Here is a 25,538-nt window from a genome sequence, read left to right on the forward strand (position 1 = left end):
ACATGACATTCTAATGCATAAAGCAAAGCTTAGATGATTAATTTTGTAAATCAAGCACATAGGAAGGAATAGATGTAAAAATTTGTGCTCTGATAATATTGAGGCCCTAGGTATTTCAAAAATGAACAGGTTTTACTGAAAGTGATTTTTGAAAGAATCTAGCAATATCATCTTTAGGAAGTTTTGCTCATACCTCATGCTGTTAGTAATTTTGTAGTACAAGTTTAGAAATTCCACCAATTGTGTTTTGCCCTTAGCCCCCACCTCCCAAACACATACAAAGTATGCAAGTACTGTCAAGAAACAGTGTTTTGAGAGTTCACTACAGAATGGCAGCGTGAAGAGCTGCACCATCCTGTTCCAATAGAACAACCATTATTGATGAAAATCATATTTTCTTTTAGATTTTAAATTAAATTATTTTTCTTATTTATTTGTTTTTAAAAATGAAATGGGGACTCACTATATTGGCCAGGTTGGTATTGAACTGGCCTTAAGCAATCCTCCCACCTTGGCCTCCCAAAGGATTATAGGTATGAGCCACTATGCCTGGTCAAAAATTGTATTTTAAAACAGTACTAATGTCTAGAAATCTTCCTAAGTGTAGACAACAAATAAAGAGTAACTACCAACTCCTGATAAGAATCAAGGGAGCTGGGGAAACTTATGTTACATCTCATTTTCTCCTTCCTGCCTGCACCAGCTCAGTGTGATGAAAATTCCACTCCATACACATGTAGCCAAGAAGATGGGATTCCCTCTCCCTTCACCTTCCAGGCAAGGTATATGGTATCTCACCAGGAGAGGGTAGGCTACTAGCATTTCGCATTTCCCCTGGTCCCAGTTGTATAGCCTAAAAAAAGTAAATGTGTAACCTACTCCATATCGTCGCTTCCCCACCTGTGATGCATGGGATCACTGTGAAAAAAACAACACCCACTAAAGATGAATTGTAATAAAATGATAACAGTTAGCAATCAATGAGGCAGAGTAAGCAAATGCAACAAATGAGAATCATGATCTTTTGAAATTTTAGGTAATTATCAGGAAAAGAGGTAGCAAAAGAGATTCCTAATGAAAAAGAAAACATCATGAAAAAAATGAAATGAGATTTTTAAACCCGTACATCAAAAGAATATTGAGTATGTATATTCCAGCATTACTCAAGGCACTGGTATACAGTTTTTGACAATGAAAAATCTTTGTCTTCTTTGTGTGTAAATTCTAGTGGTTAAAGAGAATAGAACTTCTAAAATTCTTTTTAAAAATGTTATTAAAATAAGAACTCAGTGGACTACTTAAATAGCAAACGAGCATAGTTGAAAAATGAATTAGTAAAGTTATAACTTAAAATATTAGCCAGAATGCTACCCAAGGGGTAAATGCAATGGAATAACCTGAATAAACATTTAAAAGCAGTAAAGGATTGAATGAAAAGACCAGCATACATCTAGTAGGAATTCCAGAAGGAACAAATAAAGTACGTGGATAAGCTGCAGTATTTGAAAAGGTTGAGAGTTTGTAGAGCTTTTGCAGACGATAAAATGTGCAGATGAAAGAAGAAAATGTTATAAGTAGGATAAAAATTAAAGTTATATCTAGATAAATTAAGTAACTTTTGCAGAGGATAAAATTCCCAGATGAAAGAAGCAAAAGTTATAAGCAGGATAAATAAAATTAATGTCGTATCTAGATAAATTATGGTGAAACTGCAGAACACCAAAGACAAAATCAGAAACCAGAGAGAAAATACTGATTACCTAAAAAGAAATAATAGTCTTAGCAGCAGTTACAGAGGTCAGAATATTATGGGATAATATGTTAAAACTGCTGGGAGCAAGTGGCCAACTTTGAATTCTTTACTTGCCGAACTGTTACAGTCATTGCTTGGTATCCGTGGGAAACTGGTTCCAGGATCTCTGAGGATACCAAAATTTGCAAATGCTGAAGTCCCTTACATAAAATGGCATATACTATTTACATATAACCTATGCACATCCTCTCATATACTTTAAATTATCTCTAGCTTATGTATAATACCTAATACAATGTAAATGATATCTAAATGATTGTTATACTGTATTGTTTTTTGTGGTTACTGTTGTTGTATTGTTATTTTTTATTGATTTGATTTTTCCAAATATTTTTGACACCCAGCTGGTTGAATCCATAGATGCAGAGCCCCACAGAACAAAAGGCCTGCCATATTTAAACGGGGGAGTAAAATAAAATTTCAGATAAAGACTTGGAGATTTTACATTCACATCCACTGAAACAACTAGTCAGAGTTCATCATCAGGAGTAAAGAACTGAGCTTAGGCCGGGTGTGGTGGTTCACGCCTGTAATCCCAGCACTTTGGGAGGCTGAGGCGGGTGGATCACGAGGTCAGGAGATCGAGACCATCCTGGCTAACATGGTGAAACCTCGTCTCTACTGAAAATATAAAAATTAGCCGGGTGTGGTGGCACGTGCCTGTAATCCCAGCTACTTGGGAGGCTAAGGCAGGAGAATTGCTTGAACCTGGGAGACAGAGATTGCAGTGAGCCAAGATCGTGCCACTGTGCTCCAGCCTGGGAGACAGAATGAGACTCCATCTCAAAAAAAAAAAAAAAACTGAACCCAGAAGGAAAGAAATGTAAGAAGCAAGTGTGTACAAAGAGAACAGTAAATGTCAGGATAAATCTAGTTAAGCATTGACTGCAAACAGCAACAATTTAAAAATATATCATCATCAGAGTTTGAAAGATCGAAGTTCCCAGATTTGTTCCAGAAGAGAATAGAGCTATTGATTAAATTTAGTCTGTAAGTAAATTACTTATGTTAAACGTTTAAAGAATAGAAATAGTATGTATAATTTCCAGAATTATAGAGACATGAATAAGGGAATAAGAAAACTCAATCCATTTAGAGGGTAGAAATGAAAAAAGAAAGGGGAAAAAAAGCAAATAAAAATCATATTTGAAAAACAAAATAAGAGCAGTGTAACCTCTCCTCTTGACTGAATTACATACTATCTTCTAAAGAATATTACAGAATCTGTCACTTGTTCAGAGCGTTGACTTATTAGTATCTGAGGACAGCACCGTAATCCCCATGTCATTAGGAATTTCACCACCTTCGCATACGTCTAATTGTACATATCGTCTATTTGTATTTCTCAGTTATGTCTTTGTCAGGTCTCCCATGTTAGAGAATTTTTCTCAATACACATATTTGCCTTTGAAACCTTTATAGAACTTAATTGCAATATTTGGATTTATCTGGTGGTAAGTGGGCACAACTATTAAAAGGAATATTTTATTTGTATATGACACTAAGGGGACTTTGACCATTTTTTGATGAAATCTAATTTGTTGATACTCAAGGTAGGGAGGAATGAGAACAGAAACAATGGTAGACATAATGATAGTGGCAGTGGCAGTTGTAGCAGTAGCAGCTGACATTTTTGAGCGCTTCATTTGTGCTAAGCATTACCTAAAGTATTTTGCGGAATTGGTATCATCTTTACTTTACAGATGTGGAAACCAAAGCACACAGAGGTTAAGATTGAGACAGGCACTTGCAACCATATGATATAATTCTTAAACTGCACACTTAATAACAACATGTATTTATCAAATATATTTATCACAGTGTTCCATTTTTGCATTGCTCTACATTCATAGCTACATGTTATTTGGTTTATTAGTGGCAAAATGGCTCATGTATTCTAAAATTTCAGCTGCTATTTAAAAATCATGCTATGCTTCCCATTTTTAATGTAAAATTGCAGAATTTCATGAATTTAAAAGGAGCCAACTTGTAGAATAAATGAGCTTCGATTCTCATGAAATTAGAGCTTCCAAGCAATCAGCCACATTTGGCTTAAAAGATACCAAGCCTTTCTTTCATCTACTACTACTCTGTAAGCTGAACTTAACCATGAATCATATGTTGTTTTGTGGTAGACTCCAGATTAATGACTATGCCTTTTGTTTAAAATTAAATGTTAAGTATTTATCGTTGGGCTTGAACATCTAGGCTGATGTGAAAGTTCACTTTAATGATTATGTTTCTTCCAAGAAGGGGGACATTTCTCCCATAGCAATTTCATTTTGGGCACTTACATTAAGGGCTAAAAAAAGTGACTTAAAATACTATTTACATAAACAAAATTAGGTTAAATTTTATGAAATTAAATTATAAATTAAATTGTATGAAATTTTATGAAATTAAAATTTTATGAAATTCAGATTTAATCTAATTTTACAGGTTGTCATAAATTCCAATAAAAAATTCCCTAAACTTTCCAATTCTTTCCATGATAATTTTTTCTTATTTTAATATTCCTATCATACCCATAATCCATTCTGTTTTATATTCTCTCTCTTTCTCTCTCTCTCTGTGTATGTTTCTTATTTTCATTGTTAGATTATCAGTTCCTTGGGAGCAGGAACACTGTTCTATACATCCTTAAATCCCACTTTCCACCTTCCTCTCAAGCCATAAGTTACTGCTGCTCAGAGTGTGCATTTTGAACTGTGGCAGGAATAAGGTAAAATGTACAGATAAAATTTAAGAAGTTGCCCCAACCCCAGAGATAGCAGATAAGGCCAGGACAGTGAAGTAGGATGATAAGAAAGAAAATGGAAAGAAAAATACCATTCTCCAAACAATGCCCTATGTCATAACCCTGAAAAGACAGGGCTAATCCTCAGGTAATTAGAATGTGTAAATGTTTGTCTTTTTTGCCCCAGCTTTAATAAAGTATAATTGACAATTAAAAATTGTACATATTTATGGCATACAATGTGATGTTTTCATATATGTATACACTGCTAAATGATTAAATCAAGCTAGTTAGCATATCACCCTCACCCTCATTTTAAAATGTTTTAAAATCCACTCTCAGCAATTTTTATGTATACAGTGTATTATTATTAACCATGTCACCATGCCGTACAATAGCTCTCTAGAATGTCTTCATCTTGTCCAGCTGAAACTTCGTCTCCTGTGACCAACATCTCCTGGTTTACTCTCCCCAACCCCCACATCCCCCACCCTCTCCAATCCGGGACAACCATCATTCCACTCTCTGCTTCTGTGAGTTCAACATTTTTAGAAGTAATGTGTAAATATTTGCTGTGTCTCTCCTTTCTAGTGATGAGTAGTTTCTTAGTCTTCATTATGTTATTTCTTACTGTTCTGGCGGCTCATTTATCCAGCCTCTTGGTTGTGGTCATGATAATTAAGGACCACAGTAAAAATAGGATCTGGAGTTTCCTTGATTGGACAATAAATGGAATTGCAATGGCTCTTTGTGGGCTGGTCCCTGTGGACTCACTCTCAGAATCGTGTTTTTTCTTTGTATTCCCACTCTTTGATGTTTCTTAGTCATATGTTTTGGTTTCTTTGTGGAAAGAGTTGATGATTTGGGCAGAGCCAGATACATTGTGATCAAACGCTGTGTCCTGTTAACCTTTGTAATTCTTGATGTCTGTGAATTCTTCATTCTGGAAAAATTAGGGAACCTCCGAATGGCAGTAACTGCCCTCCCCCACAACCCCCATTGTCATCACTTGGCTAGTCAAATGGCATAAATACACTGAGGGCTTTGATCTATATTGCTGTAAACCTTCAGGTTGAAAACTACCATATCTTTCAAACTTTTAGTATGCATCCAACTCTGAAATGCCTGCTTTTCCTTTTCCCCACACTGTTTTGTCTATTGTCCTGTCATTTTCCCATTCCCTTCCCTTCTCCACTGACTGACTTCTCTCTGTCGACTGTCTCCATTAAATGGGTCCTTTCTGTCTTTTTGCACTCTCTTCCCTCTGTGGCCCTTGCTCTCTACAGAACACTGATGTATTTCTGTTTGTTATTACTCTCCCTCCGTCTATGTCTTTTCTAAAACATTTTTTTCTCCTTTACCTGTCTTCTTTAATTTTCTTAAGGATTCACCTTCTCTCTGACCCAATGGTTTTCTTTTCTCCTTATCTTATCCTCTGTAAAGTACAGTATTCAACTTATTTATTTATTTATTTATTTATTTATTTATTTATTTATTTATTTATTTTTAAAGTCACTGCTGGTTAAATGCTACTGGCTTCTATACGGCAAAACAAGAATCTTGGTCAGTTTTCCTCTCTCCAACTTCTATTGCGAATAGCATAATCTCTTTGTTTTTTTCATTACTCTTGAGTCCTTTTCTCTTCTTCCTTTATGTGTACCACATAATGTTGCTAGTGTCTCTGATCAGATCTTTCACTGAGAAGCCCCAGTAAAATGATCTTCACTTGAAAAAATTACAGGATCTTAAGAATTTTGTTAAATTCATCTTATTCTGTACTGGAAAGCGTTGCTCATGTAGTACGTCAGGATTTGAACAGTGTTTCCCCAGCAGGAAGAACTGTTGTTATGTACTGGGTCTGGCAAACACTGATATATACTACAAATACCAGATCCTGGTGATGCTAATGATGATGGCAATGATGTGGGTGAGTATTTTGAAGGCAAAAGGACAGAAGTGGGAGAAGAACAGAGACACCCATGATTAGTTGGGGGTAGAGTGTGAGTCAGGAAGAAATAGCTGCTGGGACAGATGGATCATAACACATGTTCGTTTGTCTTCGTTCTTCTGCCTCTAGGTTTTAAACAGTTCCAGTAGTATCACATAAAGTGCCCAAAAGCTTGTCTGATGATAGTTGTCTCCGTCAAATCATCCAGATGGCTTATTCTCCCCTTCTTCATTTCCCTGGCCATGGAAAGACAGACGCTTTCCATTTTATTGTCATCAGTCACCTAACTCAGAGTGAATGGGATGGAGCTGGAGAGGGAGATAAGGGTTGTTAGGTTTAACTGGGATGCAGATTTGAAGTTCTGAGGATGTGCCAGACTTAATGTAATTCTCGCGACAGCTCTTGGAGACATTCTGTTGGTGCACAAACTGGAAAGTATGAGGCCACAATCATGTCGTCATGTCCCTGTCCTCCTTTTTAGCTCCGATTTGGGCCTCAGGAGAGGCTCCAGTTTCTCTCTGAGCCTAAAGGCTTTTTCTTTTTTCTTTCCTTCTTTTTTTGTGTACAAATTTTCCTGGTATTTTAACCACTCTATTGAAAAACAAGCAAACCAACCAACCAAAAAAAAAAAAAACAAAAAACAAAAAAAAAAACGCTACTTTCATTGTTATTGTTTGTTTATTATTGAAAGAGAGTAAAAGGGAAGATCTTCCTCTAGACATGTGACAAATAAACTTTGCATTTTTTTCATCACAGCAGGATGTCGTTCTCACACCTTTGTTCTTATACAGCATTACAATACTGTAAGTCGTTTTTGGGAATTATAACTTGCACGTGATCTGTGCATCATCGAGAGAAATGTGGTGATAAGTAATGATGTAAATAGAGGATCTAAATCTAATGATGTAGATTTATCATCTTCTTGACTCCACTAAGCAAATTCATCTTTTTTCTTTCTTTCTTTTTTTTTTTTTTTTTTTTTTTTTTGAGGTAGAACCTCGCTCTGTCCCCCAGGCTGCAGTGTAGTGGCGCGATCTCAGCTCACTGCAAGCTCCACCTCCCAGGCTCACACCATTCTCCTGTCTCAGCCTCCAGAGTAGGTGGGACTACAGGCACCTGCCACCACGCTGGGCTAAGTTTTTTGTATTTTTTTTTTGGTAGAGGCGGGGTTTCACCATGTTAGCCAGGATGGTCTCGATCTCCTGACCTCGTGATCGACCTGCCTCGGCCTCCCAAAGTGCTGACATTACAGGCATGAGCCGCTGCACCTGGTCAGCAAATTCATCTTTAAATTGACTTCAGGTTAATGATGACTGAATGTTTTTAAAAATAAGTCAACTTTTACTGGTTTCATTTTCTATCACTAATGTAGTAAATATAGATGGGAGATATTTTTGTCCTTCTTAATTTTAAAACATAGAGGCCAGGTACGGTGGCTCACACCTATAATACCAGCACTTTGGGAGGACAAGGAGGGCAGATCACAAGGTCAAGAGATCGACACCATCCTGGTCAACATGGTGAAACCCCTTCTCTACTGAAAACGCCAAAATTAGCTGGGCGTGGTGGTGCGTGCCTGTAGTCCCAGCTACTTGGTGGGCTGAGGCAGGAGAACCGCTTGAACCCGGGAGGTGGAGGTTGCAGTGAGCCGAGATCATGCCACCGTACTCCAGCCTGGTGACAGAGCGTGACTGTCTCAAAAAAAACCAAAACCAAAACAAAACAAAACATGGGGGAAAGGGTGGGAAGGGGGTGAGGGATAAAAGACTACAAATTGGGTTCAGAGTATACTACTCAGATGATGGGTGCACCAAAATCCTACAAATCACCACTAGAGAACTTACTCATGTAACTAAATACCATCTGTTCCTCAATAGCCCATGGAAATAAAAAAGTAAAAAATATAATAATTTGGCTATCTTAAAAAATTAAAACATAGGCCGGGCGCGGTGGCTCAAGCCTGTAATCCCAGCACTTTGGGAGGCCGAGACGGGCGGATCACGAGGTCAGGAGATCGAGACCATCCTGGCTAACATGGTGAAACCCCGTCTCTACTAAAAAAAAAAATACAAAAAACTAGCCGGGCGAGGTGGCGGGTGCCTGTAGTCCCAGCTACTCCGGAAGCTGAGGCAGGAGAATGGCGTGAACCCGGGAGGCGGAGCTTGCAGTGAGCTGAGATCCGGCCACTGCACTCCAGCGCGGGCGACAGAGCAAGACTCCGTCTCAAAAAAAAAAAAAAAAAAAAAAAATTAAAACATAGGAAGATAAACGAAGAAGGAATGAAAAAGCTGAAAGAGAAGCACCATCTTTGGAATATGCATACAGACATATTCACAATGATACGACATTAATTTTTTTGTACTTCTTGCCTGGAAATTGAGAAAATAATATATGATAAAAAGTGTTTTGCATCTTCTGTATATCCCACTATGGTAATGTCACTATAAAAATAATTTTTTCTACTTTACTGACTACATTCTCTTTTGTTTGTCAAAGTGTCCTGTATCCTGCTAAATTCTCCTCACTAGAAAATCATGTCATCATAAGTTTCTACTGTATATATTAGTAATATAATCCTAGTTTCATTATAATCAGCTTTATTACTTATGTTTCAAGAAAATCTCTATCAGTATTCTTAAAATCCTTAAATTAATATATCTTCAGATTTATGTTTATGCTTTTGATATTTGATAAGCAACTATTCATAGACCTTATAGAGTTTTTTTGTTTTTTTTTTTAAATCCTCCAATTTTGATGTCAGTATTTTTAAGGGCCAGGTGACCTTCGTCTGTTGCTGGAATGAGTGTTGGTACGGGAACATGCTCCACCAAACTGGGGTTGGAGGAGACATTTGGGCTTTGGAAGCCAGCTTGCCTCTTAGAGTTCTGCTCATTTTCTCCACTTGCTATGAACCTCCTTATGAATGGGAAACTCAGATGTTGAAGTTGGAGAAGTGTTATTCAGATATGATTCATATAGATTCTGTTGATTTTGTCAGAATATTAACCCTTAGTTTAAAACCATGATACTCTAAATTTGGGCTTGTTGCAACACATCAGTTTCTCTTTATTCTATTTCTATTCTGTTTTTAACTCAGGTATCTCTCATTTATTTCAGGTTTAGCAGTTTCCTTACAGCTATTGCACGGAGACATTGAACAAATCAGAAGAGAATATTCATCAGTATTTTCTCATGGAGTATCCATAACGAGAAAGCTGGGATTTTCAAATATTATTATGCCTGGTAGGTGACTTGGGATTTCATCACCAACATGATGAAATATGGGTATACTATCTGTTTTTGACATTTGAGAAATTTTTCAAATTGCCAGCTTTGAAGCATTCACATGGGCCATGCTGAAGAATGAAATGAGGTATGTGACTGTAAGTAAGCACATTTTTTTCTAAAATATCCTTCTCAATTCAATTTTAAAACTTTTCGTTTTGTATAAATTTTCGCGTCAGTGATTTGAAGCTCAAAAATATCTTTACATTCTGATTATTCTAAAGTGGTTAACTTGGGGGGGCCATGGCTACATTTCATTATGACCAGGAGAAGAAGGAAAACGGAGATACTGTCCAGAAAATATTTTACTCCGTGATGGAAAACGTTGGTGAAGATGCTTAGAGGATATCCACCATTTTGATAAAAACTTATTGAACACTAGTTAGCCATATGTAAATAAGCAGCCATATGCAAATATTATATGTACTTCTATACCTTTTCCATATCTATTTGTGTGTATGATTTAGCTCTATATTAGTGCCCCCAGGATTCCCCAAAAGCAGAAAAGATGTGGGTTAAGGAGATTTACGATGTGAAATGAATGCCAAATTCATTGAAACTGATGCATTTGGGAGTGGGTCAGTCCTAATCTCTCCACAAAAATAAATTTTTAAAAGCACATCCCTTTACATGCTTATGGAAATTTAGGGTTTTCTGAATGTGTTAATCTACAACTTATGAATTGGATAAGAATAGTACATTTGCTGATGAGGAAGGATGTATATTTAGCAAAAATTGATTTAGTCAGTCAGCAGGCATTGACTGAGCATCAATCAAAACTTTGTGCCAGAAGCCAAAAGTTAAAATGTGAGTTCATTCATTCTGCAAATAAATATTTAACACTTTCTATGTACAAAGGCATTTCTTCCAGATACTGGGGCTATAATACTGAACACAACAGAAAAAACTCATAGCAGTTACTTTGTAATAAGGAAAATTATAATAAATATGTAAGTAAAACATGTATGTTCAAAGATGATGAATGCTAAGGTGAAAACCAGTGTAGGTAAAGGGCTAGGGAATGTCTTAGATGGTAGTGGGTGGAGAGATGGAGATTTGAGTTAGGTAAGAAATTTAGGTGAGAAGGTAGTAGAGTAGAGACCTAAAAGACATGAGGAAGCCATGCAGATAAGAGGATTCCAGGCAGAGCAACAATAAGGGCAGTAGACCTGCAGCCATAGAGGTGTGGCTTGTTTGAGGAACTGCAAGAAGGCCAACTTGATCAAAATACAGTACTGGGGATGGGAGTACAGATTCGAAGAGAGAAGTCGTGTGGACCTTGTAGGTCACACTCAGAACTTTGGCTCTTATTCAGAACGAGGAAGAAAATAGCTAGAGGGTTTGGAACAAAGGTGTGACACTGCTTTGCATTGCCACAGGATCACTGTGGTTGCTGTATAGAGATTGTACCTAGAGGGAATGTGGGAGGGCAGCAGAGAAACAGGGAGACGGGTTTGGAGGCTGTTTGAGCTAATCCAGGTGAGTGGTGATCCTGTCCTCGAGCAAGGTGTTAGCAGTAGAGATGGTGAGAGTAAGACCTGTTCATGCTTTGAGGGGGATTACAGTCCACAGGCAGAGACATACTGTAACTGGAAAGGAGTTGGAGAACACGGCCTGGAGAGCACAGAGGAGGTGTAGAATCTTATTGAAGGAGTCTTGTTAAAATTTCCTGGGGAGGTAACACCTGAGCAGGGTCTTCAATGCTAATGATTCTAGGCCCACATCCCCCCAGTCTTTTCTCAATTGCACTAATAGCAAGTATCTGCTTTAATAGTGAAAGACTATGTGTCATAGCCAACATGGCTGTACCTCTGATGTTTCTTTTGTTTGTTTGTTTGTTTGTTTATGTTTTCTTTTTTAGAGATGGGATCTCACTCTGTTGTCCAGGTTGGTGTGCAGTGGCACAGTCATTGCTCACTGCAGTCTCAAACTCCTGGGCCCAAGTAATCTTCCCATCTCAACCTCCTGAGTAGCTAGGACTCCAAGCACATACCACCACACTTGGCTAATTAAGAAAAAAAAAAATATGTAAAGATGGGATCTCCCTGTGTTGCCCAGGCTGGTCTGTAATCCGTGGGCTCAAGTTATCCTCCTGCTTTGGCCTCCCAAAATGCTTGGATGATAGGCTTGAGCCACAGTACCTGGCCTACCTCCAATGTTAAAAGGAAATTTCTGGCCTGATGCAGTGGCTCATGTCTGTAATCCCAACACTTTGGGAGGCTGAGGTGGGTAGATCACCTGAGGTCAGGAGTTCAAGACCAGCCTGGCCAACATGGTGAAACCCCGTCTCTACTAAAAATACCCAAAATTAGCTGGGCACGTTGGCACGTGACTGTAATTCCAGCTGCTCAGGAGGCTGAGGCAGGAGAATCACTTGAACCCGGCAGGCAAAGATTGCAGTGAGCCAAGATCCTGCCACTACACTTCTGCCTAGGCAACAAGAGTGAAACTCCATCTGAAAAAAAAAAAAAAAGGAAATTTCTATGATCTAAAAATTTTTAATTTCTAAAATTCTGTGAAAGTCACAATTTTATGAGAGAATAGCCTTTTAAAAACTTTTGAAGTTCAAAACCAAAAAATAAAAAGTCTAATTGTCGTTTAGTAATGAACCACTTGAGTTCTAGAAATTTCACCCTGTCCTTAGGAACACAGGTATGACCAGCTGGGGTTATCTTCAAAAATCCTTGGTTCCGTCTATGCCTATCTATTTCTTTGTGTGTGTCTGGACCTCTTATTTTCTTTCTCTTTTCCTTTCTGTCTTGATCTTAATCTTTCTTTTTTTCTTTTTCTTTTTATCTTCTTTCCTCCCTCCTCTATCTTCTTTCCTTCTTCTCTTCCTCCCCCTCTTCTGTTTCCTCCCTCCTCAGAATAGGACTAAGCTACACGGGTTACTGTGGCTTACATTTAAAAACTTTTTGGGCCGGGCGCGGTGGCTCAAGCCTGTAATCCCAGCACTTTGGGAGGCCGAGGCGGGTGGATCACGAGGTCAGGAGATCGAGACCATCCTGGCTAACACGGTGAAACCCCGTCTCTACTAAAAAAATACAAAAAACTAGCCGGGCGAGGTGGCGGGCGCCTGTAGTCCCAGCTACTCGGGAGGCTGAGGCAGGAGAATGGCGTAAACCCGGGAGGCGGAGTTTGCAGTGAGCTGAGATCTGGCCACTGCACTCCAGCCTGGGTGACAGAGCGAGACTCCTCAAAAAAAAAAAAAAAAAAACTTTTTGACATATCCTCTTGTTTTTACAAATCAAGAAATGAGTTTTTTAAGTTATGAATTTTATTATAAAAGGACCTCACTTGTGTTTGGTCTTCTGTAGAAACAAAGAACTTCTACCCTTTTGTCTACAGGTAGAAGATGACGAATAGCATACTAAGTAGTAGTATTTCTTGGTGCTCCATACCTCACCCTCCACAACCAAGAAAAGGGAAAAACAATAGAAAGACCAAATAAAATAATCTTAAATTGTTGACAGTATTTGTTTTAAATGAGGTCTTCTAAACCACCGTTTAAATTCCATGTGTAAGTGCAAGCAAAGAAAGTTGTATCTGACAAGGCACCTGTCATAGCTATGAGACCCGATAATGAGATTGCTATGAATAAAGACTTAAAATGACCAGTGTCGCCCATTGTACCATTTTGTGATTGCTCTACTGAAATTCCTTTATGCAAGGAAGGCTGAAAGAACATCCTGTAAGTTTTCCTGAGATGATCTGACCTAGCTTAGGAACCTAGTCGGCCTGAGCATCTCATGGTACTGTTGTCGAAAATGACTGTTTATAGAACTGTTTACTTGGTGGCATGCTATTCTGTGGCTCTTAAAACCATTCATGATTTCCTTCAGTTGCTATAAATAGCTGGTATTTCCTTTTCAACAACAACAAAAAAATTTCATCCTACTGGAAAGCATATTGATGGACAAATCTAATATAAAAAAAAAAATTTTAGAGCAGAATGCAGCCAGCTGCTTGAAGAATTCCTCAGCTTGGTCTCTGGGCTGTATCATGGAGAAATGGAAAAATATAAATCAAGATGACACTTCACTGGCTGATTAATTGTCCAGGTTCTGCTGTGCTCATGCAGCTTTTGTGTGGCTTTAATGATGGACATGAACTTTCTGTGGAATAAGGCTCGCTTCTGTCCCTTTCTGGTACCACCTTGTAATGCAAAGTCTATACTCTCCAGGAAAATTGTTCTTCCAGACATGTGTCTGTAGTGGAGGGGAGTACAAAAGAGGTTTTTTAAAAGCACTTCCTTCTCTTTCTTTTTTCCCTTTCTTCCTCTGGCTTTTTAATCTTCTATAATAGGAAAGGGAGAGATGTATGTATTTCCTTAAACAACTGAAAGCAACTTTAAAATTCAGGTGAATTTTTTACACTGGGAAACATGCAGTCATTGTTTTTTCCTTTGTTAATTTCAGACTTGTCAATTCATTCTCATCTGCGGCTCTAATGAAAACTTGAGCTGAAATCCTCCATGAGAAAATGTATGTGAACAATATTTCTGATGCCAATGTTACAATGACAGTCTGCAAGCATAATTTTTTTTTCATTGTCTAGATGTGGCCTTCAGAGTTAATTTGCATCTTTAGCATTCTGATAGGGGTCAAAACAGGTGAGGCACATGATTATACCAACAGGACCAAGTTTATGCACACAGTCACTGCCTCTCTGCAGAATGAATTATCTGTGATCCTGACAAGGACAAGAACATACACAAAACTCTTTTCAGTCACAGAATGTAATCAGTGCCAGACTCTTTTTGAAATGGGAAAAACATAGGCACAGCAATTCTCCACTGGTCTCACTATTGTACAGACAGGTCTCCTAGTGTGAGGAGTTGACCTGCCCATGTGCTTCTGAGTCATCATGAAGTCCTCTGGACTATTTCTTGGTTAAGGTTCTGTCGCGCAGCACTTTATTTCTTAAGGTGTCAGACTTCCAACTGAGGAAGAACATTTTCTGTGAGACTCTGTCGCTGCCACCTCCAAGCCAAATACCTCTGATTGAAGGAGTTCCACAATCTGGGCGAGAGAGCAGCAAATTATTTAAATCAGTGCTTTCCAGTAGGAACATCATTTGAACCATGAAGGTAATTTTAAATTTTTTAGTAGCCACTTTAAAAAAATGAGAATAAAAGAGGTGAAATTAATTTTAACCATATATGTTATTTAACCCAAAATATCCAAAATATTATCATTTTAATAGGTGATTCATATGAAAAACTACTGATGAGTTATTTTACACTCTGTTTTCAAACTCAGTCTTTGAAAGCTGGCGAGTATCGTACATATACAGCATGTCTCTTTTCAGCAAGTCACATTTTAAGTGCTCCTTTGCCACAGGTGGCAGCAGTCACCCTGTTGGACAGCCCAGCTCTAAATATCTTAACAGACCCTATGCAAAGCAGGGCCTGGCCTGTTGCGGAGTATCAGGAAGGTCTAAGTTTCCATCCATCAGACATTCTGGAGCAAAGCTGGCTGATGTGTCAGGAATGTCATGGAAGATCTGACTGTCTTCCCTGCACCCCAAATGTCCATTCTTTACTCTGTGATTCTTTCCAGGCACAATTTTCTTTGTCTCCATCATGATTTCATAACAAGCTTTCATGCCTATACCCTGTTTCTAGAGACTTGTTCCCATATATCACTTGGTTCAACTGTCATTCTTTGTTAGGGAACCCATCATTTATACATTTCAGTGCATTCACTTTTAGTAGGTCTGTAAAGCTCCTAACCCTAAAAAGTTTTTTTTTTTTCTTTTTCTTTTTTTTAAACAGGGTCTCCCTGTGTTACCCAGGCTGGAGTGTAGTAGTGCAATCACGGCTCACTACAGTCTCAGCCTTCTGGGCTCAAGTGATCCTCCTGCCTCAGCCTCTTGAATAACTGGGACCACAGCAGATGTGTCACCACACCCAGCTAATTTTTTATTATTTGGAGAAATGACATCTCCCTATGTTGCCCAGGCTGGTCTTGAACTCCTGGGCTCAAGCGATTCTCCTGCCTCAGCTTCCCAAAGTGCTGCGATTACAGGCATGAGCCACCATGCCCATCCCCTAAAAAGATTTAAGTTGAAAACACTGGAGTGATAGAGTTGAGATTTGGGGGCCAGTTTTAATAGTAATCTCAGGATTTATTTAAGTTTATTTTACAAGTGTTATTCAAACGAATCCTCCTTTTTCTTTAGTCTATCATTGATGGGCATTTGGGTTGGTTCCAAGTCTTTGCTATTATAAATAGTGCTGCAATAAACAAATGTGTGCATGTGTCTTTATAGTTCAAATAAGTCAAATTTCTATTTGGTCAAAGTTGACTGAATAATGATTTACAGACTGGAGTAAGAAGAACGTTATAGAGATGTTTATCTTATGTTTAAGAAAATAAACAATTTTGAAGGATATGAACAGACACTTCTCAAAAGAAGACAGTTATGCGGTCAAGAAACATGTAAAAAAAGCTCATTGTCACTGGTCATTAAAGAAATGCCAATCAAAACCACAATGAGATACATCTCACACCAGTTAGAATGGCGATTATTAATAAGTCAGGAAACAACAGATGCTGGTGAGGGTGTGGAGAAATAGGAACGCATTTAAATTAGTTAAACCATTGTGGAACACAGTGTGGCAATTCTTCAAGGATCTGGAACCAGAAATACCATTTGACCCACCAATCCCATTACTAGGTATATACCCAAAGGATTATAAATCATTCTATTATAAAGATATATGCACACATTTGTTTATTGCTTCACTATTTATAATAGCAAAGACTTGGAACCAACCCAAATGCCCATCAATGACAGACTGGATAAAGAAAATGTGGCACATACACACCATGGAATACTATGCAGCCATAAAGAAGAATGAGTTCATATCCTTTGCAGGGACATGGATAAAGCTGGAAGCCATCATTCTCAGCAAACTAACACAGGAACACCATATGTTCTCACTCCTAAGTGGGAGTTGGACAATGAGAACATATGTACACAGGGAGGGGAACTTCACACACTGGGGCCTGTAGGGGGTGGGGGGCAAGGGGAGGGAGAGCATTAGGACAAATACCTAATGCATCCGGGGCTTAAAACCTAGATGACAGGTTGGTAGGCACAGCAAACCACCATGGCACATGTATACCTGTGTATCAAACCTGCATGTTTGTACATGCATCCCGGAACTTAAAGCAAAATAAAAACAAAAATATAAAAAATAAATAGAAGTCACTTTGAGAAAAAAAAAAGAAGTACGCAATTTCATTATTTTAAATATAAATTCTTTTTTTTTTTCAATTTGAGATGGAGTCTCACTCTGTCGTCTGGGCTGGAGTGCAGTGGCACGATCTCCACTCACTGCAAGCTTCGCCTTCCGGGTTCACACCATTCTCCTGCCTCAGCCTCCCTAGTTGCTGGGACTACAGGTGCCTGCCACCACGCCAGGCTGATTTTTTATATTTTTAGTGGAGATGGGGTTTCACCATGTTAGCCAGGATGGTCTCGATCTCCTGACCTCATGATCCACCCGTCTCAGCCTCCCAAAGTGATGGGATTATAGGCATGAGTCACTGTGCCTGGCCAATATAAATATTCCTTACTATGTACTGATAGAGAAATACACATCAAAAGATAGAATTGAAACAGCAGTAAGCCTTCTTTTGGAGAAAGTAGATGTGCACTAGTAAGATTTGATCTTCCTTAAAAATATATCCTAAATCTGGCTGGGCATGGTGGTGCACGTCTGTAATCCCAGCACTTTGGGAGACCACGGAGGGTTGATTGCTTGACCTCAGTTGTTCAAGACCAGCCTGGACAACGTGGCAAAACCCTGTCTTTTCAAAAAATACAAAAATTAGACATGGTGGCATGTGCCTGTAGTCCCAGCTACTCAGGAGGCTGAGGCGACAGAATTGCGTGAGCCCAGCAGGTTGAGGCTACAATGAGCTGAGGTCATGCCATTGCATTCCAGCCTAGGAGACAGTGAGACTCTGTATCAAAATATACATTGATATATATAATGTATCTGTATATATCCTAAACCTAACCAAAGCTTACCACCCTCCAGCCCTAGTCACTGGGCCCCCACACCACTTATCTTAGGCCTGAACCCTGATTTGCGAGGAGATGGTGGTCTTTCAACCAATGAATGCCACAGTGACTGAAGAGAAAGGGAAGCTGAGACTCTAATGTGTCACCCTGAAGTTATATCCCAGCCCTAGATTAGACAGAGGGAGGGGCTGGTACCTCTCAAATTATGAAGCTTACAGTCCCCACCACCCCAAGAGAATAGGACTTCCCCCAATGGGCTGCCAGATCTCCACGCATTGTCCTAGAGTGGGATGGCAACAGGGAACCACATTTTTCCATGCTCTTGCCTCTGTGCAAAACTGTCTGGAGAGTCCATTGTGGTTCTGTATCATGTGCCCTTGCTTGCTTAATTGTCATAAGCAAAACATAAAAAGCTACCTCCCAAAAGAGTTCAATATCTCATAGTACTCTTTTAAAAACAAAGCAAAACAAAAGTGAGAATGACAGACAGAAAATAGAGAAAACCTGATGGGTTTTACTCAAGTGTATCTTGTGTGAAAAACTGGAAATATAATATTAGTTATTTTTTCAGCCTATCCATATGTTTGCCCTGTCTGTGCTCTGCTTCAGTCTCCAGTTACCTGTGAGTCCTGCTCCCATTCCTTCCTCCTCCTTGAAGGTGTCATGAAGTGACAGAAATGTGGATATGGAAGACACATTGTATTAGTTTCCTATAGGTGCTATAACAGGGTGGCTTCACATACATTTATTATGTTATAGTTCTGGAGGTTACAGGATGAGCTAGTCTCACTGAACTAAAATCAAGGTGTGATCAGGACTGCATTTCTTCTGATGCCTCTAGGGGAGAATCCACTTCCTTGCCTTTTCCAGCTTGTGGAAGCTGCCTGCACTCCTTGGCTCAGATCCAAGTCATTCCAGCCTCTGTGTTCCTCATCATATCCCCTTCTCTAATTCTGACCCTTCCCCCTCCCTTTTTCAAGGACCCTGTGATTATATTGGACCCACCCTGTTAATCCAACAGAATCCCCCTATCTCAAGATCATTAATTTAATCACATCTGCAAGGTAACATACTCATAGGTTCCAGGGATTGGGACCTAGGCATCTTTGGGGAGGGGGTATTAACCTGCCTTTCACACACATGAGGGGCCACCCACTCCAGCCATGTGTCTAGTGCATGTATTCCTCTTCATGGTTCCTAGTGGTGGTTTTCTGGCTCATACTTGAATATTTGTATTGACCAAGAACACATCATCACATTGTCTCTCAAAATGACATGTTGGACCAGTTTCCCTTTCTGCATGGAACTTCAACATTTTAAAATTCAGTTAATTTTATTGTCTACATCTTCCTTCTTGTGATGGGTTCTGAGTCCTTTCTTCATATTGTTTATGATCTGGATGATACCATTTGTGTCTGTCTCTGTCTTGTAAAGATGGTCCCTAGAACTGTGATCAGTATTTAAAAACTGGTCTGACAAATGCGAAGCAACACAGGACTACTCCCTTCCTTGCTCAGGTCACTTCTCCTGACAAAGGCTGAATTGCAGTGGCTTATTTGATGGCCGTTCTCACGGCATGGAATTACAGGTTTTCAGAGGTAATGTGGGGTCACCGATAATACCGAGGGCACCTTTCTTAATCCCTACACTTTCATTTCCTCATCTGCAAAATGGAAATGATAGTGCCTTTTTTATAAAGTTGATATGATAATTGAATGAGATGTTCTACTTCTAGCATTTTGCAAAGTACCCAGCACATAGTAGGTACTCAATAAAGTGTACTGCTGCTGCTGTTGCTACTAGGACTCTTACTACTGCCATCATCATTAACAACATCATCAACGATAATCTGAGTTCACAAAAAACCTAAGTCATTTACACATTTTCTTTTTTTTTTAAAAAAAAAACTAAAGGGCAGGAAATTTTATTTGGTTCCATAACTCTTAACAAATATCCAGTGTGTGTGTGTGTGTGTGTATACGCAATACACACACACACACATATATATGTGTTTGTATATATATGTGTGTATATATTATATATATATATATATATATATATACATATATATACACATATATATATAAAATAAAGCTGCTGGGATGGTGTACAGTGCTTTACATGCTGTGGTGATCATGCACTATATGCCTTTATCCAAGGAATTCCTAAGACAGAAACAAGGATTACAGTTGGAAACTCTTACCCATCTAGGTACTGATGGGTAAGATGGAAACTTGCCCATCTGATGGAAACTCTTACCCATCTAGGTCAAGCTGTTAATGGACCCATTTGACTGCAGTCACTGAACTCTTGAGTTTGTTCCCACTTTTGTGACCTTATCTTTGTCTTGTCTACAGTGGTATTTTGAAAGGCGTTCATATGTGTAAAGGCTCCCTAGCCAGCAGGCCTGCTAAAGAGAAAGAAAGTGTGGTGCACATCAAATTTTCAGAGTAATAAATTTGAGAGGTACAAGGTGTTAATAAACATTGTCAGGGAAATAGCTTTTCACACGGGTGTTATGGCTCCTTTTTATACTGACTTGATGGTTTCTCTCTTAATTACCCAAGATGCTTTCTGAACACCATTTGGACTCATGAGTTTTCTCCAGAGTCAGCCTCAAATGTATTGATTTTAATTAGCACTTGTTTCAACTTGATCCTTCTGCATATTTTGGCAAAACGTGGCACCTTGCAGAATTGGAACATAAGCAAGCTGTAAAATTCCTGGGAGAGGCACATGGAGAATGTCATCCAGGAGAAGTGTTCTTCTTGTCGTGTATTCTCTTTTCAAAGAAATCTGGTTTTAGTCTAAAAGATTTGCAAAAGATAATGGGGTTACAGGGATAGTGACAGTTAAAGAACAGAAAATTAAAGCGTATGTATAAGGAGTTTGATTTTGTAAACGTGTTATTTTCAGGAGGTTCTTTTGTAAGGCATAGAAACAGCATGATATAACAAAGTAGTGTTGTCTCTCCTACCACCTCTCCTGTCCCCACCTTTACTCTATTCTCATTTTAATAACAAAAACCTGAGACCCAGAGGTTTCTGATATCCTGTATAGACTGATGTCACACACCGTAGCAGTAGCAGAGACTAGAACCTGTATCTCCTTATTCTGATTGTCCTGTGAACCTACTGCCTTTAGTGTATTTGAATTCAGAATCTCTTTTGTGAAGAAGAGTTAGGAGAATCCAGCTATGTTATGAGCTAAACAGCCCTTGGGGATTGGCCTGAGAAGCTAACGCCCTTTGGAACCTTACTCCTTTGTGAAACACACCGTAGCCTACTCAGGGCGCTCATCTTCTCATGGGGCCTTCTCTCATTACCCTGTTGAAAATTTTAACTCTCCCTCCATCCCCATTCAATATTTTGTATCCTCCTCCTTACTTTTATCCACAGTGTCTATTATCACTTAGCATGTTATATATTTTACTTACTTATTTATTTATTTTTAAGGAGTTACCCCTACTAGAATCAAGACTCTGGGGAAATAATTTTTGCTGTATTCACTACTGAATCTTCCTGGCTTGTAATAATAGTATCTAGCACACAGGAGATGCTCAAGAAACATTCAATGAATAAATACAGTACATAAAAAAAGAATTTTGTGATGCTGGCAGTTACAGCCCTCATTTTCACTCCTTTGGGCCTAGCCTACAGACAGAGGGAAACAGGTTACCTTGCAAACCTCCCTTATCACCTCTTGCCTTTGCTGGAGTCTGAGGGGCCCTGTCCTTTTAGCAGATAACAGTGGAAAGCACCTTCCCAAGAAACACTTACTCTTTGTTTTGCAGGACAGTTAATCCCTGTGTGGTTTGGACAAGCTAATTATTCATTATGAGAAATTCCTAAGGTAAAAACCCCCGTAGCTATACTTCCCATTAGTCAGTGTAGGTTTTACAGTCTATTTGTAAGCAGAGCTACTTATGATGTGTCACTTACTCCAAGAAGCAAAAGAATTCTGTTTTTAGCCAATATATTTTGCTCTAAAGTATCTTGATTTGAGTGTTGTTTTTTCACCTGCCAGATCTGTTCATGGAAACATTATTGTCAAGAATTTCCTCCCAAACCTCTTGTTAAACTAGTGTGTGCAGACCATTGTGTGTACCAGACCTATTTTTTGTTTGTTGAAGTCAGTTGATTCAGGGGACAAATTTTGGGGGTTTGCTGTTGATTCTATAATGGAATTGTTAAATAAATAACATTAAATGTGGCAGTACAGAATACATGTAGTAAAGTGAAATGGGTTATAAAAAGTCTAATAAACATAAAATGTACTGGTCCATTCTCTAAAAATTAATAAAGGACATAGTTAAAACAGAAAACTTTCAGAGCACACAAATACAATGTTTAAAGTGTTGAATGTGTTGCTTTTCTCCTGGACTTTAAGTTCATTGCCTTCCCAAGTTGGTTTGTATGAGCTGTATAAGAGTACTAGAAATTCATAAGCCAGAGACCTCTGTGTTGTTTCCACTAATGTATGTTTTATATGCATTTTATATTCACCCTTTGTAAAGAGTGACTAAGATGTAATTCTTTTTAGAACTTAGTTAGTTTTTCTGTTTTATGGCCCACCTGTGTCCTTGTCAGCCTAGGTCATTTGCAAATGATGCCATCATAAAAAGTTGGTCTTTATGGAGGAAGATGATCAGGTACACTGATAATCTCCCATGGTCCATGGTATTGAGGAACTAGGGTACTTCCTTGTCCACACTTTGATGAAGAAGTTTTATAAAACTCCTAATTGTAGACATAGTTGTCTGGTTATTTTACTTTCTAGTAATTTGCTTTCTTACGGGGAAATTTTTTATTAGAAAACAGAGTATTCAAGGTCAGGAGATTGAGACCATCCTGGCTAACAATGTGAAACCCCATCTCTACTAAAAATACAAAATATTAGCCAGGCCTGGTGGCAGGCACCTGTAGTCCCAGCTACTCAGGAGGCTGAGGATGACGGGAACACAGGAGGCAGAGCTTGCAGTGAGCCAAGATTGCGCCACTGCACTCCAGCCTGGGCAACAGAGCGAGACCCCCCCCTTTTTTTTTTCTCAAAAAAAGAAAAAGAGAAAAGAAAACAGTATTACTTTTGATTTTTTTCAAGTGTCTGAAATCTGTGTTAAGTAAAAGTAAATTCGACCTTGCCATCTCACCATTTACCTTTAAAAACTTTCTAGTTGTGCTTTGTTAACTTATTTCTCACTTCTCTATGCATTCATTATTTCCCCCTAGTTTAATTCTTATAAGAGAGGTAAAAACATGCTGTTAGCACATTTGCCTAAGTTTGCTAGTTGGCATCAAATTTCTCTTTTTATATCTTGCAATAATAAGAAAGGGTTGAGATTTTTAAAAACTCAAGTTTTATAAATCACCAGTAGAGAAGAAATCGACAGTATATATGCACATAGGATGTGTCCATTTGAATATAGGGCCTTTCTCATTTGTTTTATAGCTTGATGGTATGAAATATTAAGCTGAGTTTGTTTGTATGACTGAATTATTCTACATCTGTGTTCATAAAATGCTAATCTGGATTCTTCCAGCAGTGAGATCATTTTGTCCATGAATTGTGGAAAAGATTTAAGTTGTAATTGTATCCTTTACAGTTCTATTATTTTACTACATTTAGGTATTTCTTCTACCCTAAATTGCTATGACTATAAAGTAATAAGACTGGTTTCTCTGAGCCACCCCTGCTAGGCTGTCATTTTACAATCACACCTCATAAATAAAATGAGGGAAATATTGAAAAATGGTGAGACTTGACAATACCTTCCTACTTGGTGCCAGTATTCGCCTCCTAGATACACAATTACAGCATTGCTAATTCAGAGTAGCAGAGGCTGGCTTTTATTCTTCTCAGATGTTGGCAGTGAGGGTGAGGACACTCTTATAAAATTATAAAAATGCAAATATATTTGTACTTTTATATGTATGTATAACCATATATTGTATAAAGTTTTCCTTGATATAGCACTTTATTACATTTCCTAATATATATAACATGGTTTTAATTTTCCTTTCCTTATAGGTGAAATGAGGAATGATTTATATATCACTATTGAAAGGGGAGAATTTGAGAAAGGAGGGAAGAGCGTGGCCAGAAATGTGGAAGTTACGATGTTCATTGTAGACAGCAGTGGCCAAACCCTGAAGGTGTGTTAATACTTGATATTTCCAGGTCAAACAAGTCTGTGTAATTGCTTTCACTTAATCTTTAATGTGATCAGTTATTTTCTGATTTGCAATCAGTTAATTTCTGATTTGCATTATTTTCTATCTTATTTTTCTCCTTCACCCCTGTGTAGTTTTCTTTTTCCTTTTTTTAAATTCACTAAAATTCCTTTCAGAAAAGAGAGCAGAAAAACGCAGTCTTCATGCTGAAGACAAGCCAGGAAAAAAAAAACAGCAACAACTTTTACAGTTTGCTTAATTAATTGTGTCAATAATTTTCTTATAGCAGCTGTTACTTAAAAGCAGTTTTTTTTTCCTTTTTTTTTTTTTTTTTTTTTTTGAGACAGAATCTTACTCTGTCACCAGACTGGAGTACAGTAGTACGATCTCCGCTCATTGCAACCTCCCCTTTCCAGGTTCAAGCAATTCTCGTACCTCAGCCCTTCAAGTAACTGCGATTATAGGCATGTGCCACCATGCCCAGCTAATTTTTGTATTTTCAGTAGAGACAGGGCTTCACCATGTTGGCCAGGCTGATCTCAAACTCCTCGCCTCAAGTGATCCTCTCGAGCCTTGTCTTCCCCAAATGCTGAGATAAATGCAGCATAGTTTTAAAGCCATTTCATTATTTAATCCTATATATTTTCTTTCTGACCAAAATAGGCATGAAGACTAGGGTACTCCTTACTAATTGGGGTGAGAAGAGCAGGTGTTTTTATGGAAGAAGTAGTTTTTATGAGCCCCTTCTTCATGGAGAAATACAGCTGCCCATTTAAATAAGAAGGTTGGTCCTGGGGCTTAGTGAGTCACCTACTAAGGCACAAAACAGGCTTTTGACTACTGCAGATTGGGAACTTTGCCAAGTAGTTGAACTCCAAGTGGGGCATGCAGTCGACCATCTCCCACGTATCACCCAGGTCTACCCTTGGCACAGTAAATCCTTGGAGACCAGCATCAGAATTAAATAGATACACCCTGCTAAACAGCAACAGGTACAGAAACACATGGCAAAGGACCAGTGAGGTAATTTCCTATGAAGTGCCATTTGAGAGGCAGGCAGATAGAGCAAAGTGATTGCTCTGCCTTTTCAAAAGATCTTTAGATGAAGCTCTCTTTAACCTGTGTGTTCCCTTTGTTAGGATTTTATCTCCTTCGGCTCTGGGGAGCCACCAGCCAGTGAGTACCACTCCTTTGTGCTTTATCATAACAACAGCCCCAGGTGGTCTGAACTGCTGAAACTTCCCATTCCCGTGGATAAATTCCGGGGCGCACACATCCGCTTCGAGTTTCGGCATTGTTCCAGTAAGTATTTGGTGGCATTGACTGCCTGTCTCTCTTGTGCTGGAGTATCCTGCTTACTGGGCTGTCATGAAGATGTGGGTTGATCTTAAATTGATTACTTTTGTAAAAATCAGTTTGTTCCATTCTAGAAAGATTAGCCAGAAAGGGAAGGAACAGTGTTAAAAACTAAACTGATTCTGGTGGGCTCAGGCAATCCTAACCATTCAAGTGTCTCCAGGAGCTGATCCAGCTCTCACACAGATTGGG

General features: G+C 38.7%; 1 protein-coding gene across 1 annotated transcript in view; it reads left to right on the forward strand.

Annotated features, from left to right (window-relative positions):
- Positions 1–25,538, forward strand: part of DOCK4 (dedicator of cytokinesis 4) — a 477,650-nt gene that overhangs the window by 272,543 nt on the left and 179,569 nt on the right. Inside the window, 3 exon segments of the mRNA XM_010382455.2 lie at positions 9,616–9,741; positions 23,848–23,972; positions 25,130–25,292. Of these exon segments, the coding sequence (XP_010380757.1) occupies positions 9,616–9,741; positions 23,848–23,972; positions 25,130–25,292 (414 nt within the window).

This window comes from Rhinopithecus roxellana, chromosome 6 (assembly GCF_007565055.1).
Source record: "Rhinopithecus roxellana isolate Shanxi Qingling chromosome 6, ASM756505v1, whole genome shotgun sequence".
Classification (NCBI taxonomy): Eukaryota; Metazoa; Chordata; class Mammalia; order Primates; family Cercopithecidae; genus Rhinopithecus; species Rhinopithecus roxellana.